General features: G+C 53.2%; 1 protein-coding gene across 5 annotated transcripts in view; it reads left to right on the forward strand.

Moving 5' to 3' along the window:
* TMCC2 (transmembrane and coiled-coil domain family 2) overlaps positions 1–1355 on the forward strand; it is a 33305-nt gene extending 31950 nt beyond the window's left edge. For all 5 annotated transcript variants that reach the window (XM_031438724.2, XM_031438726.2, XM_010991372.3 and 2 more), the window contains 2 exons: positions 511–646; positions 902–1355. In XM_031438724.2, the coding sequence (XP_031294584.1) occupies positions 511–646; positions 902–1213 (448 nt within the window). In that variant the 3' untranslated portion in view covers positions 1214–1355. The remainder of the gene's footprint in view (positions 1–510; positions 647–901) is intronic.
* Positions 1356–17445: the final 16090 nt, after the last annotated feature.

The raw sequence follows: 17445 nt of genomic DNA on the forward strand, positions 1-17445 counted from the left end.
ATGTAAAGACGGTTTGGAAAATTAAGGGAGAAACCTTCCTGAAAATTAACTACCCCTACAGAATAGACATGTTTTGAGATTTTGTGCCTTCAGAGCAAGGACTGTCTCTATATATCCCTGCATCCCTGACACCCAGGAGAGCCTTTAGCCCAGGACTCAAGGGCCCAGGTAGTTGAAGTCAGTCAATCCCTGACTCCTCCATTCTTGAGCTGTATGATCTCAGGCAAGTTCCTTAGCCTCTCTGTGCCTCAGTCTTCTCATCTGTAAAGTGTGGATGACACTAGTGCTTACCTCGTGGGGTTGTGGTGAGGATCCTATGAGGTAATGTGGATAAAGTGCTCAGCACAGAGCCTGCTGTGAGAAGTGCTGTGCACATAGTAGCTCTCATTGTCATCGCTGTTCAAATTGGACAGGGCTGGGTCGAGTCGTTGAAAATGAGTGAAATTGACCCGCAGGGGAGATGGGAGGCTCGGGGAGCCAGGACTGGTGTCCACCTTCCCCCTCTGCCAGGTACGAGCGGCTGGAGGAGCAACTCAACGACCTGACCGAGCTTCACCAGAATGAGATGACCAACCTGAAGCAGGAGCTGGCCAGCATGGAGGAGAAGGTGGCCTACCAGTCTTACGAGAGGGCTCGGGACATCCAGGTACGGCGGCCTCAAGGGGAAGCGGGGGTGGGCCAGCTCCTCCCCGTCCCCTTATTCAAGACTTCATTTCCCCATCCTCCCCAAACTGGCATCGTTAAAGGACTTGGCCCCCAGCTGCAGCTGATTAGCCTCTACCCTGCCTGGCCTCCGAGGGGCAGCCTGTGCATTGTCACCTCCTCAGAGGGGCAGGTAGGGTTCAGGCCGGGGGCCTCCGTGCCCTGAGCTGTCATGCATCCGCCCCTTGCGTCCCTGCAGGAGGCCGTGGAGTCCTGCCTGACCCGGGTCACCAAGCTGGAGCTGCAGCAGCAGCAGCAGCAGGTGGTACAGCTGGAGGGCGTGGAGAACGCCAACGCGCGTGCGCTGCTGGGCAAGTTCATCAACGTGATCCTGGCGCTCATGGCCGTGCTGCTGGTGTTCGTGTCCACCATCGCCAACTTCATCACGCCTCTCATGAAGACGCGCTTGCGCACCACCAGCACCGCCCTCCTGGTCCTCGTCCTCTTCCTCCTCTGGAAGCACTGGGACTCCCTCACCTACCTCCTGGAGCACGTGCTGCTGCCCAGCTGAGAGGCTGGCCGGCCGACCCCGTGCTCTCCCCAGCCCCCACGCTTCTCCAGGGGGAACCTGGGATGCCTGAGTCCCTTGGACTTCTTCATGCGTCCAGTTTGGCCTCCTGCCCAAACTGTCCATTCCAGCAACTTCTGCCTCCTTCTCTGTTCTTGCTTGTTCTGTCCAATGCCTTCTCCCTCTTGGCCTGAAGGGAGCCAGCCTTAAGTGCGACCTCGGCTGGAGGCGGTGGGGATGTCGTGGCCAAATGGAGCAGAGGACGCCAGGACGGGCCATCTGAGGAGGCAGCTCTGGTTCCCTCGAACGGAGATGGTCAGGATGGAGGCATGAGAGCGAGGGGGTCTCCACTGGCCCCAGGGAGGCTCCCCAGCCCACCCCTCCTCCCTCCAGAGCGGATCTGAGGCTGGGCTCTGGGTCAGGCCCTTCTGGGGTCTGAAGGGTGCAGGTTCGGGAGGCCAGGTGGCTTCGGATTTATGTTTTCCCTGTTATTCTTGCTGCTTGTCACTGGATCTGCTCTCTTCAGGGAAAGAGGCCCCAGGGGCCCTGAGCCTCAGCCCAAGCCCTTAGGGTTCTATTTATTTATTTATTTGTTTGTTCCTTTGTACCTTATCCCCCTGAGCTCCAGGGAGGGGTCCTGCCCCCCACCCCCTGCCCCCTCTCTGAAGCCCAGGCTGCTTCTCGGCTGTCAGGCACTTCCATGCTATTTAGCTCTGGATAATCCTGGCTGGGAGAAGTGGGGCAGAGCCCCAGCCCCGCCCTCCCAAGCAGCCCCTCAGCCTCTTTTATACGTCTGTTTATTCTGTGTGTGTGTTTGTGTGGGGGAGGCTGTTTGTGGCTGTATTTTTTAAGGTTCTGGAGTGTTGTGTATGGTTTCTGTCCACAGCCCAGCCTCCCCACGGGCACTTCCACGAAGAGAGGGGCTCTCTCAGAATGCGAGAGGGAAATCCCCTGGAGCAGGGGAGGGCGGTGCCCGCCAGCTGTTGTGGACCTTCCCGAGAAATAAATATCCTCTAAATTTTCAAACCATCCTGTCTAGTGTTGGCTGATTAGGCTGTTTCCATGGAAACCTCCAAATCTCTCCCATCACTCAAGCATTCTGGGGAACACAGACTGGCCCTCACCTGTTGGCCTGAGACCTTCCTCCAGGATCTGATGTTGAACAAGGCATCATCCACCCTTCCCAGTTGCTTCACGCAGCCAAAGCTCTGGCCTAGGTGATAGGGAGGTTATGCCCACCCCTGGAGTGCTTTCTTGGAGGAGGGAAATTGGGAGCGATTTCCTTAGGTTGGAGAAGATAAACATCTGGAGACGTGGATGACGGCAGTCATACCCAGCTGTGTCCACGAGAGGGCAGCAGAATCCTTACTCAACACCTTAGAGTTCAGTCACAAAGACTGGCATCTGTTGGAGTAAGTTTGGCCTTATCAATGCTGTCCAGTGATAGCAGAGATCACCTGCTCACAAGGAGCTGGAACATGGCCTTGAGCATAGAGGCCAGGCCCTCACTGTCTATTCCAGGGCTGAATCTCCCATCCCTGACAGTTCAGGACACCCACAAAAGTCACTGGATTCCCAGCAGGAACCCTGTGGAAGCTTGGTGGGCCCACCTGAGTCTCCCTCCTGGGAGAAGGAGATGGTGGCCCTCGGCTTCATGGAAGCAGGAGGGGTGGGGAAGGAAGCACCTACCCCAGAGCCCTGACCCATAACTCGTGCACCTGTGGCCAGTTCCCATCTCTCTGAGCCTCACTTTCCATGCTTGTAATGTGGATGGATGCTGTCGCTGCTAATTGCAAAAGGCTCTGACATTCTGTGATTCTGTAGGTCTGAGAAGTCAAAAGGTACAGCTGTATCCTCGGCCTCGGGCTTGAGGGGACTCCAGGAGCCAGGGACCACGCCCTTAGCTGGATCAGAGAGAGTGTTGTGCTGGTACCACCAAGAAGATGGCATGGACAGTCCATCTTCACCCTCTGTAACCGTGTAGGAGTTTTACCAGGTCACCTTATGGGGCCTTCCAACAATGTCACTGCTGGACCCTGCACGCCCTTCTCTTCCAACCTCAGGCACAACACCTCCCTTGGGGGCCGCGGGCTGCTGGGCTGGGAGCCTACATTCCTGGGCCCCAGGTGGGGGGTGGCTGCCCCAGGCTGCAGGCATTTCCCACATTCCTCCCCAAGGTCAGGTGCCTTCCCTGTGTTGGTTCTGAAATGTCACTGCCAGCCACAGTCCACGCTGAAAGGGAGAGGGAAAGAGGGAAGTGGGCAAGGGACATTCTCAGCTGATCCCGAGGCTGCAAAGCAAGCAGGCCAAGGAGAGAGAAGCCCAGCCCCAGGTACAGAGCCATCTTCTGTGAAAAAGGACTGAACAAGCAGGCCCTGTGCTTGCCTCTTCGTGACAAGCGGTTTCTAGCAAAACTTGGCCCAGCTGGGAGTTGAGTTTCATTCCTCTGAGAGTCACTGCCCTTCCTTATTTCTGTCTGAGCCTCTCTCCACTCTAGAAAGGGGATGACTTACCAACTCTGGACCTGCCTGCCTCTCCCACCCGAGGTCACAGGGTGAGACATTGGATCAGGGTGGCCTCGGCAGGGGACCACCCTCCATCAGACTGCAGGACCAACAGGCAGGCTTTTTCCTAGAGCGTCTGTCCTGCAGATCCCTGCCCCACCCTGGGGTTGAGAGGGCTCAGCCTGCTGGCACACTTCGGCAGCCTCAGTGGCCCAGGGTGGGAGCAGCTGAGAATTCATCTCTGCCTGGACTTGCTGCTTTAAGTTCCAACAGCACTTGGCTGGCAGGTGGCTGGCTAGGAGCAGGCGTGTGTGCTGCGCCTGTGCAGAGCTGGCGCTCCCTGCCAGCCTTGTGGAAACAATGGAGCTGCGGCAGGTGCAGCCTTGGGCAAACACGGAAGCCCTCAGACAGTACAGGACAGAGGATGGTGACCTCCCCCTACCCCACCACTCCAGGTTACTTGAGGGTGATTCTGGGGAGAGGAGAGACCTGGGACCACAGGGTGGGAGAGGAAGGGAGCTGCACCCAGGGCACATGGACAGATGCACGTGGCAGGCTTAATTTCCCCGTCAGCAGCAGGGCCCTTAAGTGAGGTCCGGGTTCCAATTTAAGAGCATGGACCTGGGCTCAAATCGCAGCGCTGCCACTCACCTTAGGCAAGGTTCCAACGATCTCAAGTGAGTCTCCTCTGCTGACAGGAAAGCAAAGGACATCTGGCTCACAGGTAAGGGGTGCAGGAGAGGATACCCTCCTGCATGTCAAGACCTCAGCCTGGGCGGAAGGGTACAGCTCAAGTGGTAGAGTGCCTGCTTGGCATGCATGAGGTCCTGGGTTCAGTCCCCAGTAATTCCTCCGGGATAAACCTAATTAACTCCCCCTACCAAAAAAAACAAAAAACAAAAAAAAAAACACCTCAGCCTCGTGCCTCGAACAGAGTAAGGGACTAACCCAAGGCAATCACAACTCCTCCTCCTTCCTGAGGTCAGGGGGATGTTCAAGGGCAGAACTGAGCAGGTCTTGGCCTCCAACTCCTGGGAGACCCAGAAGCTCGAGAGCCTGTTTATTCCAAACACCTTTCCTCTAAGCCTCAGACAAAGCCCGCCCAGGCCCAAGGAGTCAGGACTGCTGAAACAGGACTGGAGGAGGCCTGCCTGGCCCAGCCAGCTGCCTCCACCCTGGTCCTGTGAGTAAATCAGTGCATGGGGTCCTCTCTCCTCCAGACCATGGGCCCAGGTATGCACGTGGGGGTCAGCATCAGAGAGCCCAGGTCTGATTGGAGCCTCAGCCGCTTGGTGCTGGCAGTGAGGTCGTGGGCCTCTGTTTCCGTATCTGAAATAAGGATGCCTGGGGCTGCCCAAGTGGCAGGGCATTCGTGAGGCTCAGAGATGTCAAATGAGAATGCCTGCTCCCCACACCCCCAGATCTCTCCCTAGGGGAGACACCTGTCAGGATGCTGCTGGGCCACCTGGGGTCCCAGGGAGGGCTCTGACCTGTTCAGGGATGGGGCTGGGGCTGGGCTCCAGAAAGTGGCCAGCAGTGGTCCCTCAGGCTGAAGGGTGGAAGCCAACCTCCTGATGGAGCTGGAAGGAGGAGATTCGCCCTCTACCAGGCGTGCTGGGACAGCAGTGGGGAGGGAGGGGAGGCTGGGACTTGCCCCAGCACATCCAGACCTGCCAGCAGGACCTGAGTCGGAAGGCAGTCCAGACTGGTGACAGCAGCTCTGCCTCCCACACTCGGGCCCTCCCAGAAGAGCCCTCCCTCCCCGGCGGCCGATCCCTGTCTTTGGTTCCCCTGCCCTTCCAAGGCGAGCTGTCAAGATGAGGTAACCTGGGCCCAATGGTGCTGGACAGGCCATCTCAGCCATGCCCCTGCCTCCAGGCAGCCATCCACCAAGTTGACTCTGCCTCCAAAAGCACATAGAGGAGATTCCACAAACTCTGGGTGCCTGGGCCCAGCTGCCCACCAACCTCCCAGCCTAAAGGTCCTTGGTTGTCTTATTTTGGTCATTCTTGTAGCAACTTCAGCTCACTGCAGATAGGACAAAAGTAAACGCTTTAGAAAGATATGGGTCTCTGGCAGGTTTGGGCGCTCTGTCCTCTGGGCTCCTCCAGCAAGGCTGAGTTGTCTCGGTACCACACTCTGGGATCCTTGTGTTCTTCTTCTAGTAGAGCTCAGCTCCCAGCACCCAGAGTTGAGGTGCCTGTGAGGAGGAGAGGATTGCCCAGGAAACTGGGCATTAAATAAACAAGCAAGAGACAAGTCACCAGTGCAGACCTGTTATGTGTCTGGCTGGTCCCCTCCTCCTCAGCTTCTCAGCCAGGCCAAGTGTGGGGGAATGTGAGAGGTGGTAGCCTGGATGCCGAGGAGAAAGGGGCTAGCCAGGGGCCCCGCTCCTTCCTCTCCGTTTCCTCCTCTGCTGGTGTTGGAGCTCTCGTCACACTCTGGCAGCCTGGAGTCCAGGTGTGTGACTCCTAAACCACCCGGCCCTAGGTTCAATTAAATTCAAGAAATGTGCTCTGTGCTAGGAACTGGGGACACACAAAAGAGCAAGACATGGTCCATGCCCTCATGGAGCATGCAGTCTAGTGGGGACACACACTCATGCGCGTGCACGTGCACACAAACACGCACACACGCACACACAAATGTGTGCACGCACCTCTGACCCAGAGGCAGGAAGAGATAAAAGCTACATCAGGGGCTGGGGTGGGAGGTCCAAGGAGGGAGAGCTCCATTCTGATGGGGAGCTTCGGGGAGGCTTCGCAGAGCCCTGGAGGACAGGTAAGAGACAAGAGGGGAGAGTGCCCTACAGCAGGACGGTGTTGGTCAGATCCTGGGTTTGCAGGTGAGACAGAGGCCTCGGTCCATGGCTGGAGGGGATATGCAGTTGTTTCAAGCATCCGTGCTGCCCGATCCACACCCCAGAGGGCAGGACACCTGGGGAAGCGGCTTCCAAGGCCACTCCCCACTTCTCATTGAAGGAATAGGGAGGGGGAAAGGAACCCCCATTCCAGGACTTCTGGGGCTTTGGGCCAGCAGAGGGGTTGTTTGTGTTTGGAAGCAAACGGGAAGGTGAGGGGAGCTTGGGGAGAAAAAGTAAAGGACGGCCACTCTTCTCAGGAAGAGCTGGAACAATCCAGAATTCTAGGGGCTTGGGGCTAACGCTCAGCTGCTGCGTGCTACCGAGCAGGTCAGGTAAGCTCTCTGGGCCTCAGGGTCCCCATCTCCGCACAAATGGAGAATTCAGGATGGAGAGAATGACGAGGCAGGGAGTCTCTGGGAAATCCAGGTGTCTCTGAAGTGAACTCAAGGGCAGGCTCCCCATGTGGGGCAGGGGAGGCTTGGGTGAGGGCTGTGAGCAGGAACAGAAAGCACTGACAGGAGTCAGGGACTTGCGTCCTAACCCCCCCGGGGGTCCTCACCGCTGGATGCCCAGGCTGGGGGTGCATCTGGAGGTGAGTGACAGAGCCAGGTTGGCTCTAAGGGCTCTTGGGGGCTCCCTCTCACCCTCCCCTGGGGGTGGGGCTAAAGACGAGGGAGACTCCAGGGGTCCCTTCTCCGCTTGGCAGCTGTAAGATTAAAAAGGAGGTGGCTTCCACGCACAGCCATCATCTGCTCACGTATGACTTAAGGGTGTGGGGAGGCCCAAAGTCATGGCGATATTAATTCCTTTTTCTGTCCAGGACCTCACAGATAACAAATGCTTTTTGTGTGCACAGATTCATTTTATCTCCACCATAACACTTGTGGGTGGCTGAAGAGGGGTCATTAGAGTCCATTTTACAGACAGCAACCTAGTCTCAGAAAGATGAGGGGAACTTACTCATGGATACAGCTGGCGCACGGCAGAGCCAGGACAAACCCAGGCTTGCTGACAACGCCGCTTCCGTAACTGAAGCCTCACACCCACAGGTTAAGCGTTGCTTCTTACATGTACAAATGTAGGTGCCCCTGTGGGGTGGGGGGTAAACGCTGAGCCATTCACATCTTAGTATGAATTAGTTTATTCCACTGGACACTTTCTTTACTCTGCCAGAGAGAAGTTTAAGGTTTGAGAGGTTGAGAAAAAGACACTTTCAAAGAGGCAGAAAGGGAAAACAAAATTTCTACAAATTCCACTGACTTTCTATTTTTCCCCAAAGCTGAGTCCTTTGAGGCACGGAGCTTAATGCCAGCTCGAGAGGGAACAGGCTGGGAGAGTCCAAAGGAACAATTTATTCATCTGTTCATCAAACCTGTGTGAACATCTGCTTATGTAAGAGATGGAGGATACTGAGGTGAACTAGACAAACTCTTTCTCTCTGAACATCTTGAAATTTATCCCGAATGACAAAGATAAAAATAGACAAATAAAAATAGAGCTTGGTAACTGCAAAACCGGAGTTATGATCTAAGAAAGAGCAGCTAACCGCCGGAGGGGAGCTGGATTAGCAAAGCTCTCTTCCCTCGATGACACATCTTTCATTACACATTTTTCACCCATCCCAGTGCCTCGTAAGCCTTCCAGCCAGACAGTCCTTTTTGTCACCTCATTTAGGTCCCTCTTGCCCAGCCATGCCCAGTACACCTGGCCATGCCCAGTGATCCCAGCCTGTGATCTCTGCAGCTAGGTGAAGGGCCGTGAGGCCTTTAGGAAATCTCTGGTCAGCACTCCCATTATACAGTTGAGGAAACTGAGGCCCGGCAAGGGGTGGTGACTTGCCAGAGATCACCACAGCGAGTGGCGCTGAGCCTGGGCTGTCACGTGCAGATGTCCACACCACGACACACCCAGCTGGAGGGGTTTCACTGAGGAAGCCCTGCGCTCTGTGCATGGTCAGAGAAGGAAGGCGAGGTGGTTGCAGTAGGCAGAGGGGGCCCTGGCCCCACCCTGACCAGAGGAATCTCTGAAGCCAGGGAGGCGAGAGGAGGCAGGGAGACAGCACTCGTTGGGAGGGGCTCCGATGGTGACGGGGACAGCAGGCTGGCTTCAAAGGCCAGCATCATCGTCCACAGCCTGTCTTGTTGAACCCTCGAAAGCCAGGCCTATTTAAAATTAAATGTGAATTAGTCCAAATTCGATAAAATTAAAAATTCCTTTCTTCAGCTGCACTAGCTCTATTTCAAGGGCTCGGGAGCCACACGTGGCTGGCGTCAGCTGCGCTAGACAGCACAGACGGAGCCCCTTTCCATCGTGGCTGGACTGCTGCTCCCGACACTTTACGTATGTAATCTCACTTCAATAATATTTTTCTGAGTATTGTTAATACATAGAAAATTTAACAAGGGAACTCAAATCATAGGTGATCTCCTCCACCCACTATTACTGTTTGACTTACAGCCTTTCAGTCTATTCTTCCTTTAAAAGAAAATTCAGGGGGAGGGTATAGCTCAAGTGGTAGGGTGCACGCTTAGTGCCTCTAAAACTAAATCAGTTAATACACCTAATTACTTCCCCCTCCAACCATCCACAAAAGAACAAAAAATAATTTACTAAAAGAAAATTCAATTAATGCACAGTTGGTGTAAAAAGTGCAAACTGTACAGGAGCATGGAGGGTAAATAAACTTTTTTGTGTGGGGGGGGTAATTAGATTTATTTGCTTTTGAGGAGGTACTGGGGATTGAACCCAGGTCCTTGTGCGTGCTAAGGATGCGCTCTCCACCCCCGAGGCTAAAACTCTTGTCCCAGAGGAAAGCTGTCAGCAGCTTGGCATATACTCCTCCTGAGTCTGGGTTGTTGAGTCTGGGTTTCCCTCAGCCCCACCCTCTCAGGGACACTGCCGGGACGCCTTAACCACAGAATCTCCGTTCCTCTGGCCCTTGCCCTCGTCCGCCTTCCAGAAGACCTCCAGTCCCTCCCCTTCCACTCCCCCAAAGCACCACAGGCGCAGCTGAGGGTCCTCAGGGTGGGTTCCTGGGCTCAGCAGCCTCTGCTTCGGACCTGAGAAGCCCCTCTCTCCTCTTCCATCCCCCAGCCCTGTCCCCTGCTCCCTGCAACACATCAGGGCCTGGGGAAAGTGCTCTAGGTCCTTTTATCTCATTCACCTCATCATTTCTTCCAGCCATCCTGGGAGGCAGCAGCGGAAGAGCAGGGTGGTCCAGAGCTCGGGCCCTGGGATCAGTCAGGGTTCCGCCCCAGCTCTGCCGCTCAGTTCATCAGGATTCCCGGCATCCTGCATGACAGACTTAACCTCTCAGGGCCTCAGTTTTCTCATCTGAAGGTTGGGGATATCTACCTCAAATTGTTGCTGTGAGAGTTAAATGAGTTAACATACTTAAAATAGTTGTAACACAGTTTACATTTCGAGATAGTAATTACTGTCATTTTGCAGATGAGAAAGCTGAGGCTCATAGAGATCTCGGTATCTCTCAAGGTCCTGCAGGCAGGAGGTGGCAGGAATCAGAGTTCTAATCTGTGCCTGTCTGATTCCAGAGCCCACGCTGCTGTCCCCACAGGACAATCCCTTTCTTAACCTCGTCCGTAAGCTCCACAACACCTTCAGATGGGTCCAAAGAGAAACCAAGAAGCAAGGGAGGCAGCAGAACTTCAAGGTGGCCCTAAACCTCAGACTTTTCCAGAGTCAGAGGCCTGCCAGGCCCAGGGGGCAGCGGGGGTCCTGCCTCCCCCAGCACTGCAGACTGGGAGTCTGGCTGCTTGTGTCCGCTCTCTGCGGGCCTCAGCTTCCCCACGTACATAACAACCCCGATAGTCTGTCATTCTGCACCTCTGTGACCTCCAACCCCAGGAGACGTCAGGGACCCAGACTTGACTAAAGGCAGGAGGCAAGCCCTGCCCCTCAAACCAGACCAGGCCCTCACTCAGACCAGTTACCTCACTCTCCCTAGGCTCCCCTGGGGCCCTAAGGTGGGGCGCTGGGCTCGACAGGCCTGCTTGGTGAGAGCAGGTTTGGAAAGAGGTTTAGGAAGGGTGTGACCAGGAGGGTGCGCCTTACAGGCTCAGGTGTGGTCACTAGAGAGGGGACACACCTGCCAGCTTCCTTGGCTGTGCCAGACAGAGCCAGGCAGCTTCTCCCACAGGCCGGGCCTCTGGACTCTGCTGTGTGACCACCCCGAGCCCTTAACAAAGAGTGAGTGGAGTTGGACATCGTCCTCCTCAACATCCATCTGAGGCCAGCTCACCAGCCCTGCCCTGCTAGGTGGTGGGCCAGGAGGCCCCTAGAGCTGTGAGGACAGGAGTGGGAACCTGCCCTCACAGGCCCGGCTGGCCAGAGGCCTTGTCTCCCCCAGCCACCCTCCCCCAGAGGGAGCAAGAACAGACAATGGCCATGGGTGACTCACCAATGAGCCATCTTCCCATCCCCGCCCCTCTGGCCTGGCCTAGGACAGCCCAGCTTGTCCTCCAAGAGGGCTGGAGACCAGCCTTTCTTGCCACCAGCCTCTTCTCTCCTCACCCAGCCCAGCTCCCTGCTCCATGCAACACTTCAGGGTCCATGGAGGGAGGGATTTGACCACAGCTGATCCAAGCAGTCAGAGAAGACTCCTTTGTGGAGGCAGACAGAAGCCACGGGCACCCAGATATGGCCTGCTCTTCCCTGTCCTGCCCTTTCTCCCCTCTACAAGGCAACACCCACTCTCCCTGAGTCCCCAGGAAAGAGTGGTCATTGTCCTTTCTTCATCTTCTTCTGGGATAGAGCTTGGACCATGCAATTTATTCCCTTCCAAAAGACCAAATATGGGGAGCAGTGGGGAGTTCCAGTCCATTCACTCTGTGAAGGACAGAGTTCACTGTTAGAAAATATTTCCTTTTGCTGAGTTAATATCTGCCTCCCTTATAATCCACTAAACAGTACTTCAAGAACTTAATGTCCACTCCCAATCTCCATTTAGTCTATAATTCTTGACTCTGAGCCAAACACCCTCGGTTCTTTCAGTCATTCCTCCTAAGACTGGTTTCAAGACATTTTGACAGCTTGGACTATGTCCTCTGGAAACATTTCACTTTACCTGCATTCTTCTTCTAACATGGTATCTAGAATGGGGTCAGGCATTCCAGCCAAAATCAGGCAAGCAAAGAGAACAGTACTGAACTATTGTCTCCCAGACTTTGGCACAATGTAGATTCCATGAGCTCTGTTGTCTTGCTGGCTGACACTGAACTTGGGCTCAGCAAACACCTCTTTGGCATTTTTGAACCCCATGAGGCTGTTTAGCCATGTCCATGATAAGCAGGTATGCAGAGATGACCCAGACTGCATGACTGTTGCCTCCAAAGATTTGAAAGCCCCTCTGGCTGCCTGGGGTGGGCTCCCCAGCAGGTGACCCCCACGGATGAAGCCCAAGGCTCAGGCATGGCTCTAAAATGGGTTTTCACTTGTGGACTCCCTTGAGGGTCTGATGAGAAAGTCTGCATCCTCCTCCCAGAAAGTGTACCTATTCAAAACGCCTGCAAATAACGCCAGGACTCCCTGCAGAACAGCCGGACCCCAGGTTAGGAATCCCCATCTGAAAGATGGTTCCTGAAAAATAAACTCTGAGATGGCCTCCCTGTTCTAACTGTGGGGGCCAAAGTCATAGCCTCTCACGCCAGTGCTGTGTTTCGCAGCTCCCAAAGCACGTTCACACGGATTGCCTCAGGTGGACCTGAGAGTACAGGTTATAACTGAGCAAATAGGAGGTCAAGGCCTTGTGACTTGACCAAGGTCACACAGCCAATCTGGGCAGAGTCAACACTCTCCTACCCACTTGGGGCCTCAGAGGAGCCCAACAGTCTGCCCGCCAGTGGGGAAGACACAACAGAGAATTGGCTGCACTTGGCCGTGGGGGAGACCAGTCCTGGCCAGTCCTGGCCGTGCCCAGCGGGCTCCTGCCGCTGCTCCGCGCAGGCACACCCAACCTGCCTCCTTGCTGAGCTGTGCTTCTAGCAGCCTCCCTCCTGGCAAAGCATAGGCTGTGGCTTGTGGGTGGGGAAGGACATGGGCAGAAATCAAGCCTGGAGCCTGAACCCCAGGAACCCGCGGACAGAGAAAGCCCTGGACGGCCAGCTCACTCCCTCCATGAAGCTTTCCCCCTTGTCCCGTGGTGGAGCGCTTGCTCCAGCCCTGTGTTCACAATCCACTCAGGCACCATCTGGTCACTATATGACCCCTGTAACGACTGTGTCTCTAGCAGGCTGGCGCTTGGGACTCTATCTCACCCTGGCCCCTGGCAGTAGGGCTCAATCCACATTCGTTCGGTAAGCTCTAAACACCAGAAATGACGGACTGTCTTTTACCTCCGCTTGCTCTGTGACTTCCAGCTGGATCCCAAACCTCCATGGCCAAATAAGGCCAGACCCCCTCTCCCACTCCCCCTTTAAAGGGAAGCAAATAATGGCCTTTGAAACCCTCACAAGAAGCATCTGACAGTTTTTCCCAGGCTGTGATGGGTGAAGGAGAAGGTTCAGGAAAGGAAACTGTCATTTTTATGTCTTTCCCCCAACTGGATTGTTTTCCTTTGCTCCAAACTATTGGCAAAGATGTCTGGGTGGAGAAGGGGTCTGGAACTTGGATACCTGCTCCGCAGGCAACTGGGCAGGTCTCCATCCTCAGCTGGTTTGCAGCCTGGGCTAGGGCTGGAGGTTACTGAGGGAGGGGCTCAGGTTTGCAGTGGGTAGGTTGCTGCTCAGGCTTTTGATCGTGAACTCTCATCACAAAGAATTCATGAAGTCATGTTGGTTTTATGCATCTGTCTCCAATGGATTTCCAGGCTCCGGACAGGAAGAATTGTATTTTGTTCAATTCAGGATCCTCAGGGCTGGATACAATGCCAAGTACACAGTAGATGCTCAATATATGTTAACGGCAGTGGGGAAGTACTGCAACCTCCCTGTCAGTCTTATTTCTGGGGCATCCTTGCCTCTCTTAAAAGAAAGAGCTTCTGAGAGCTTCCCCATGCTGATGGGAGAAGGGACCTCTCACTGGCCTCCATTCTCTTAGGGGGAGGGGTGCGCCCTTCTCCCCTGGGCTGCTTCTGAAACCAGGTCTTTGTCTCTGTTTATTTCTAGCCCCAAATGTGCATCTTAGGTTTTCCTGCCACCTGGCCTGAAGCCCCAACGGGCCCAGCTGTACCTCTGCACAGCCCCACCCAGACATCGAGATTTACCCCCTGGCTTCCTGACAGCTCTCACCCCTATGACAACCATAATTATTTTTAGCACAGCACAGGGGTAGCTGAATGACCTCACTGCCTCGTGTATTTGACATCCTCCAGAGACCTCAGTCCTCCCCTTCCCCCACCAGCCTTTACCCACCCAGTGTCGCTTTCTGCTTTTAATAACAACACCAATGCTGGGTTTCACTTTCCACTGCTTTTGCTCATCCTCCGGCTGCCTGGGTTTCTTGAGGGGTCAAGGAATCTTGGGCCCAGCTCAGGGAAGATCCTTGGTTCCCCAAGGCCGGAACCTCTAGCCCTAAGCATTTAGCGCCCTCAGACCCGTTCACTTTTCTAAAAGCTTCCAGATTGAAAATTTCTCCATCCTTTCCTGGATCAGAATCCCAACATCTGACCCAAGTTCTCAGCCTAATCTAAATCTTTCCTGCTGTTAGGGTTGCCAGATTTAGCAAATAAAAATACAGAACTCCTATTCAGATCTGAATTTCAGATGAACAGCAAGTAATTTTTTTAGTTCAGCCTGTCTCAGGCTATATTATACTAAAAAATTACTTGCTGTTTATCCGAAATTCAGATTTAACTGGGTATCCTGTATTTTAGCTGGCAACTCTACCTGCTGTTTTCCTTCTCAGTAGAGCAGCAGTTTTTAAATGTTTTGGTCTCAGGATCCATTTACACTCTAAAAACTTATTGAGGACACTCAAAGAGCTTTCACGTGGGTGAATTGATGTTTACTGTATTAGAAATTAAAACAGAAATTTAAAAATATTTATTAATTTATTTTAAAATAACTGTTCAAAAAAGTAACAGTAATAACTCATGTTATATATACAAAACCTTTTAACAAAAATAGTTATATTTCCCAAAACAAAAGAAAATTAGTGAGAAGAGTCGCATTGTTCTACATTTTTTGCAAATGTCTTTAATGTTTGGCTTAATGAAAAAGAGATTGACTCTTTTCTTAAAATTAAAAAATGCAATTGTCGTAAAAGAAATACATAACAAAGTTTTCCATCTTGGACCTAGAGATCATCATATTAAGTGAAATAAGTCAGACAGAGAAAGACAAATATCATATGATATCACTTATATGTGTAATCTAAAAAAAAGAAATTTTAAAAAGATACAAACCAGAAATAGACTCATGGACATAGAAAACAAACTATGATTACCAAAGGGGAAAGAGGGGGAAGGGATAAATTAGGAGTTTGGGATTAACATATACACACTACTATACATAAAACAGATAAACAACAAGGACCTACTGCTCAGCACAGGGACGTATATTCAATTTCTTATAACAAGCTATAATGGAAAATAATCTGAAAATATATGTGTATACACGTGTATGACTGAGTCACTTTACTGTACACCTGAAACTAGCATTGTAAATCAGCTACACATCAATAAAAAATTTTTACCATCTTAACTGTTTTAAGTATGCAGTTCGGTATATTAAATAAGTTCACGTTGCCGTGCAGAGTTGGATTCTTATATCTCCTTCAGCATTCAGTCTGTTATAATATCACACACTGTGAAGCTTCTGGAAAATTCCACTGCACACTCAGAATGAAAGTAAAAAGGCAAGTGACGTTTTCATCTTATGATGAAAACAGAGTTGACCTTGTATCCTCTGAAAAGGACTTGGGGGACCCCCAGGGGTCCCAGCCACACTTTGAGAACTGGTGCTCTAGGTCAACACCAGAGACTTCAGCAACCCCCACCCCCTTACATTAATTTGGGCCAGGTAAGCTCTGCACACATGACTTAATGTGACTCCAAGCTGGTTCTTATTTCTGAGACAAGTAGTGGAGGTGAGAGGAGGCTGAGGCTGGGGCTTGCCTGGTGCCTTGGCAGGGATGGAAAAAATGGGTCTAGAAAGGCTGGGGCCCGAGGAGCTTATGCATGGGACACAAGCCGTGACGCAGACCAAGCTAACTCAGAAAGAGACAGCGCTGCAACTCTGCCTCACCCTGAGCCTCTCAGAAGCTCAAAAGAAGGTAACTCCTCCAGGCAGGGAGAAAAGGCTAGATGAACTCCTTGGGACAGGGTCAATGAACCAATGTGCTTGCTGCCCCAACCATGGCTGGCACGAAGGGAGCTCACCAGCTCTCTCCCCTTTCCCTACCTGGTGCACACCTGCTCATTCTGACTCTCACTGTCCTTTCCTGGCATGGCTGGTGGTTGTGAGAATGACAGCTGGGCCCGCGCATCTCATCCAAGTGGACTCAGCGGAGACCCTGCCTCAGGGCTTAGGCGCCAAGAGCCCTCAGTTAGGGGGGCTTATTCCTTTACTGATCAATCCAGTAACCAAAGAGGAGGGACCCAGCAGAGCCAGCGGTCTGTCCTTCATCCACACAAGTGGTCTCATTACAACCAAGACCAATGGGACATGAGTGTCTGACACATTTTTTGGGCCAGACATACACCCTTAGCACACTCACCTCTGTGCTGTTCACGATCATCCTGAGGGTGTGATTTTATAGCTTCAATTTTATTATATATAAATTCCTTGAGGGAGGGAGCCATGCCTTTATTTTCCATGCCACCTAGAACAAAGTAAGAACTCAATCCATGCTGATGGGTTATTAGGGGAAGGGTTTTCACTGATTTAACGATCAGGTTCCCCTTTGTAAGGGGTTAGGGCCAGGAGAACAGGTGGAGGCCCTTTATTAAACATTTATTGAGTGTCTGCTCCCACTGCTTCGTTTTCTTTGGTGAGGTGTTGCTTACAAAGTCCATTCACATGTCATCTCATTTAATCCTGCGGCAACAGGACTGGTGTGAGTGGGCTGGGAAAGTGACTGACTGCACTGTGCTCAGCCAGAAGAAAGAATGTGCAAAGCCAGGGAGCTCGTCTGTGGGGCAACAAATATGTGTGTGGGAGGCTCTCCAGAGCTGGACTTGGGAAGGGTGTCTCAAACACGGCCACCTGGTGCGTCCACTCCATGAAGACCGTTTGTGGCCAGAGCATTCCGTGCTCAGCTTCCATGCTCTCTCAGTAACCCTGCCACTGAACCTCGGCCTCCTCTTGTGTGCAATGGCCCACAGACAGGAGCACGCTCATCAGCAATCCCAAGTGTCTGGCTGGCTTGACAGCAATTGTATTTTTCATTATAAATCAACACACTGGCATTCTGGCTGTATCTGTTCATCTCCTGGAGCTCTGAGAGTCTGTCCCTGAGCCTCCTGGGTCTGCTGCAAACAAGGTTTCTGAGCAGCCATGTGTGTCGCAGACCCTGATTGGTGAAGAGGTCTCAAGGGAAACCTGGCCGCCTTATGAAGCTCCCCCCAGGCACCACCCGGCCATTGGCTTCTCCATTCACTGGGCACTGGGCTGGGAGGCAGAACAAGCAAAGGGTCCCTTAGCAGAGCGGGGCTCCATGCCAGGGGCTGGCCTGCTTCCTGTAGGAAGCTGCTACCGACCAGGGGTCCACCTGATGGACTGGCACAGCCAAGGATCAGAAGACCGAGATACACTGCAGGCCAGGCCGGAGGGTGATTCAGAATCCAGCCAGGGAGATTTGAAAGGTCACTGCACCCTTTCCAGGGCCCCTGGGGAAGTCATGTGGTCAGCCCTGCTGGGATAGCTGAGTGCCCCCATTGTCCAGCGCCCAGGTCAGTGCCGCCTGGAGCCGGC

This window comes from Camelus dromedarius, chromosome 21 (assembly GCF_036321535.1).
Source record: "Camelus dromedarius isolate mCamDro1 chromosome 21, mCamDro1.pat, whole genome shotgun sequence".
Taxonomy (NCBI): Eukaryota; Metazoa; Chordata; class Mammalia; order Artiodactyla; family Camelidae; genus Camelus; species Camelus dromedarius.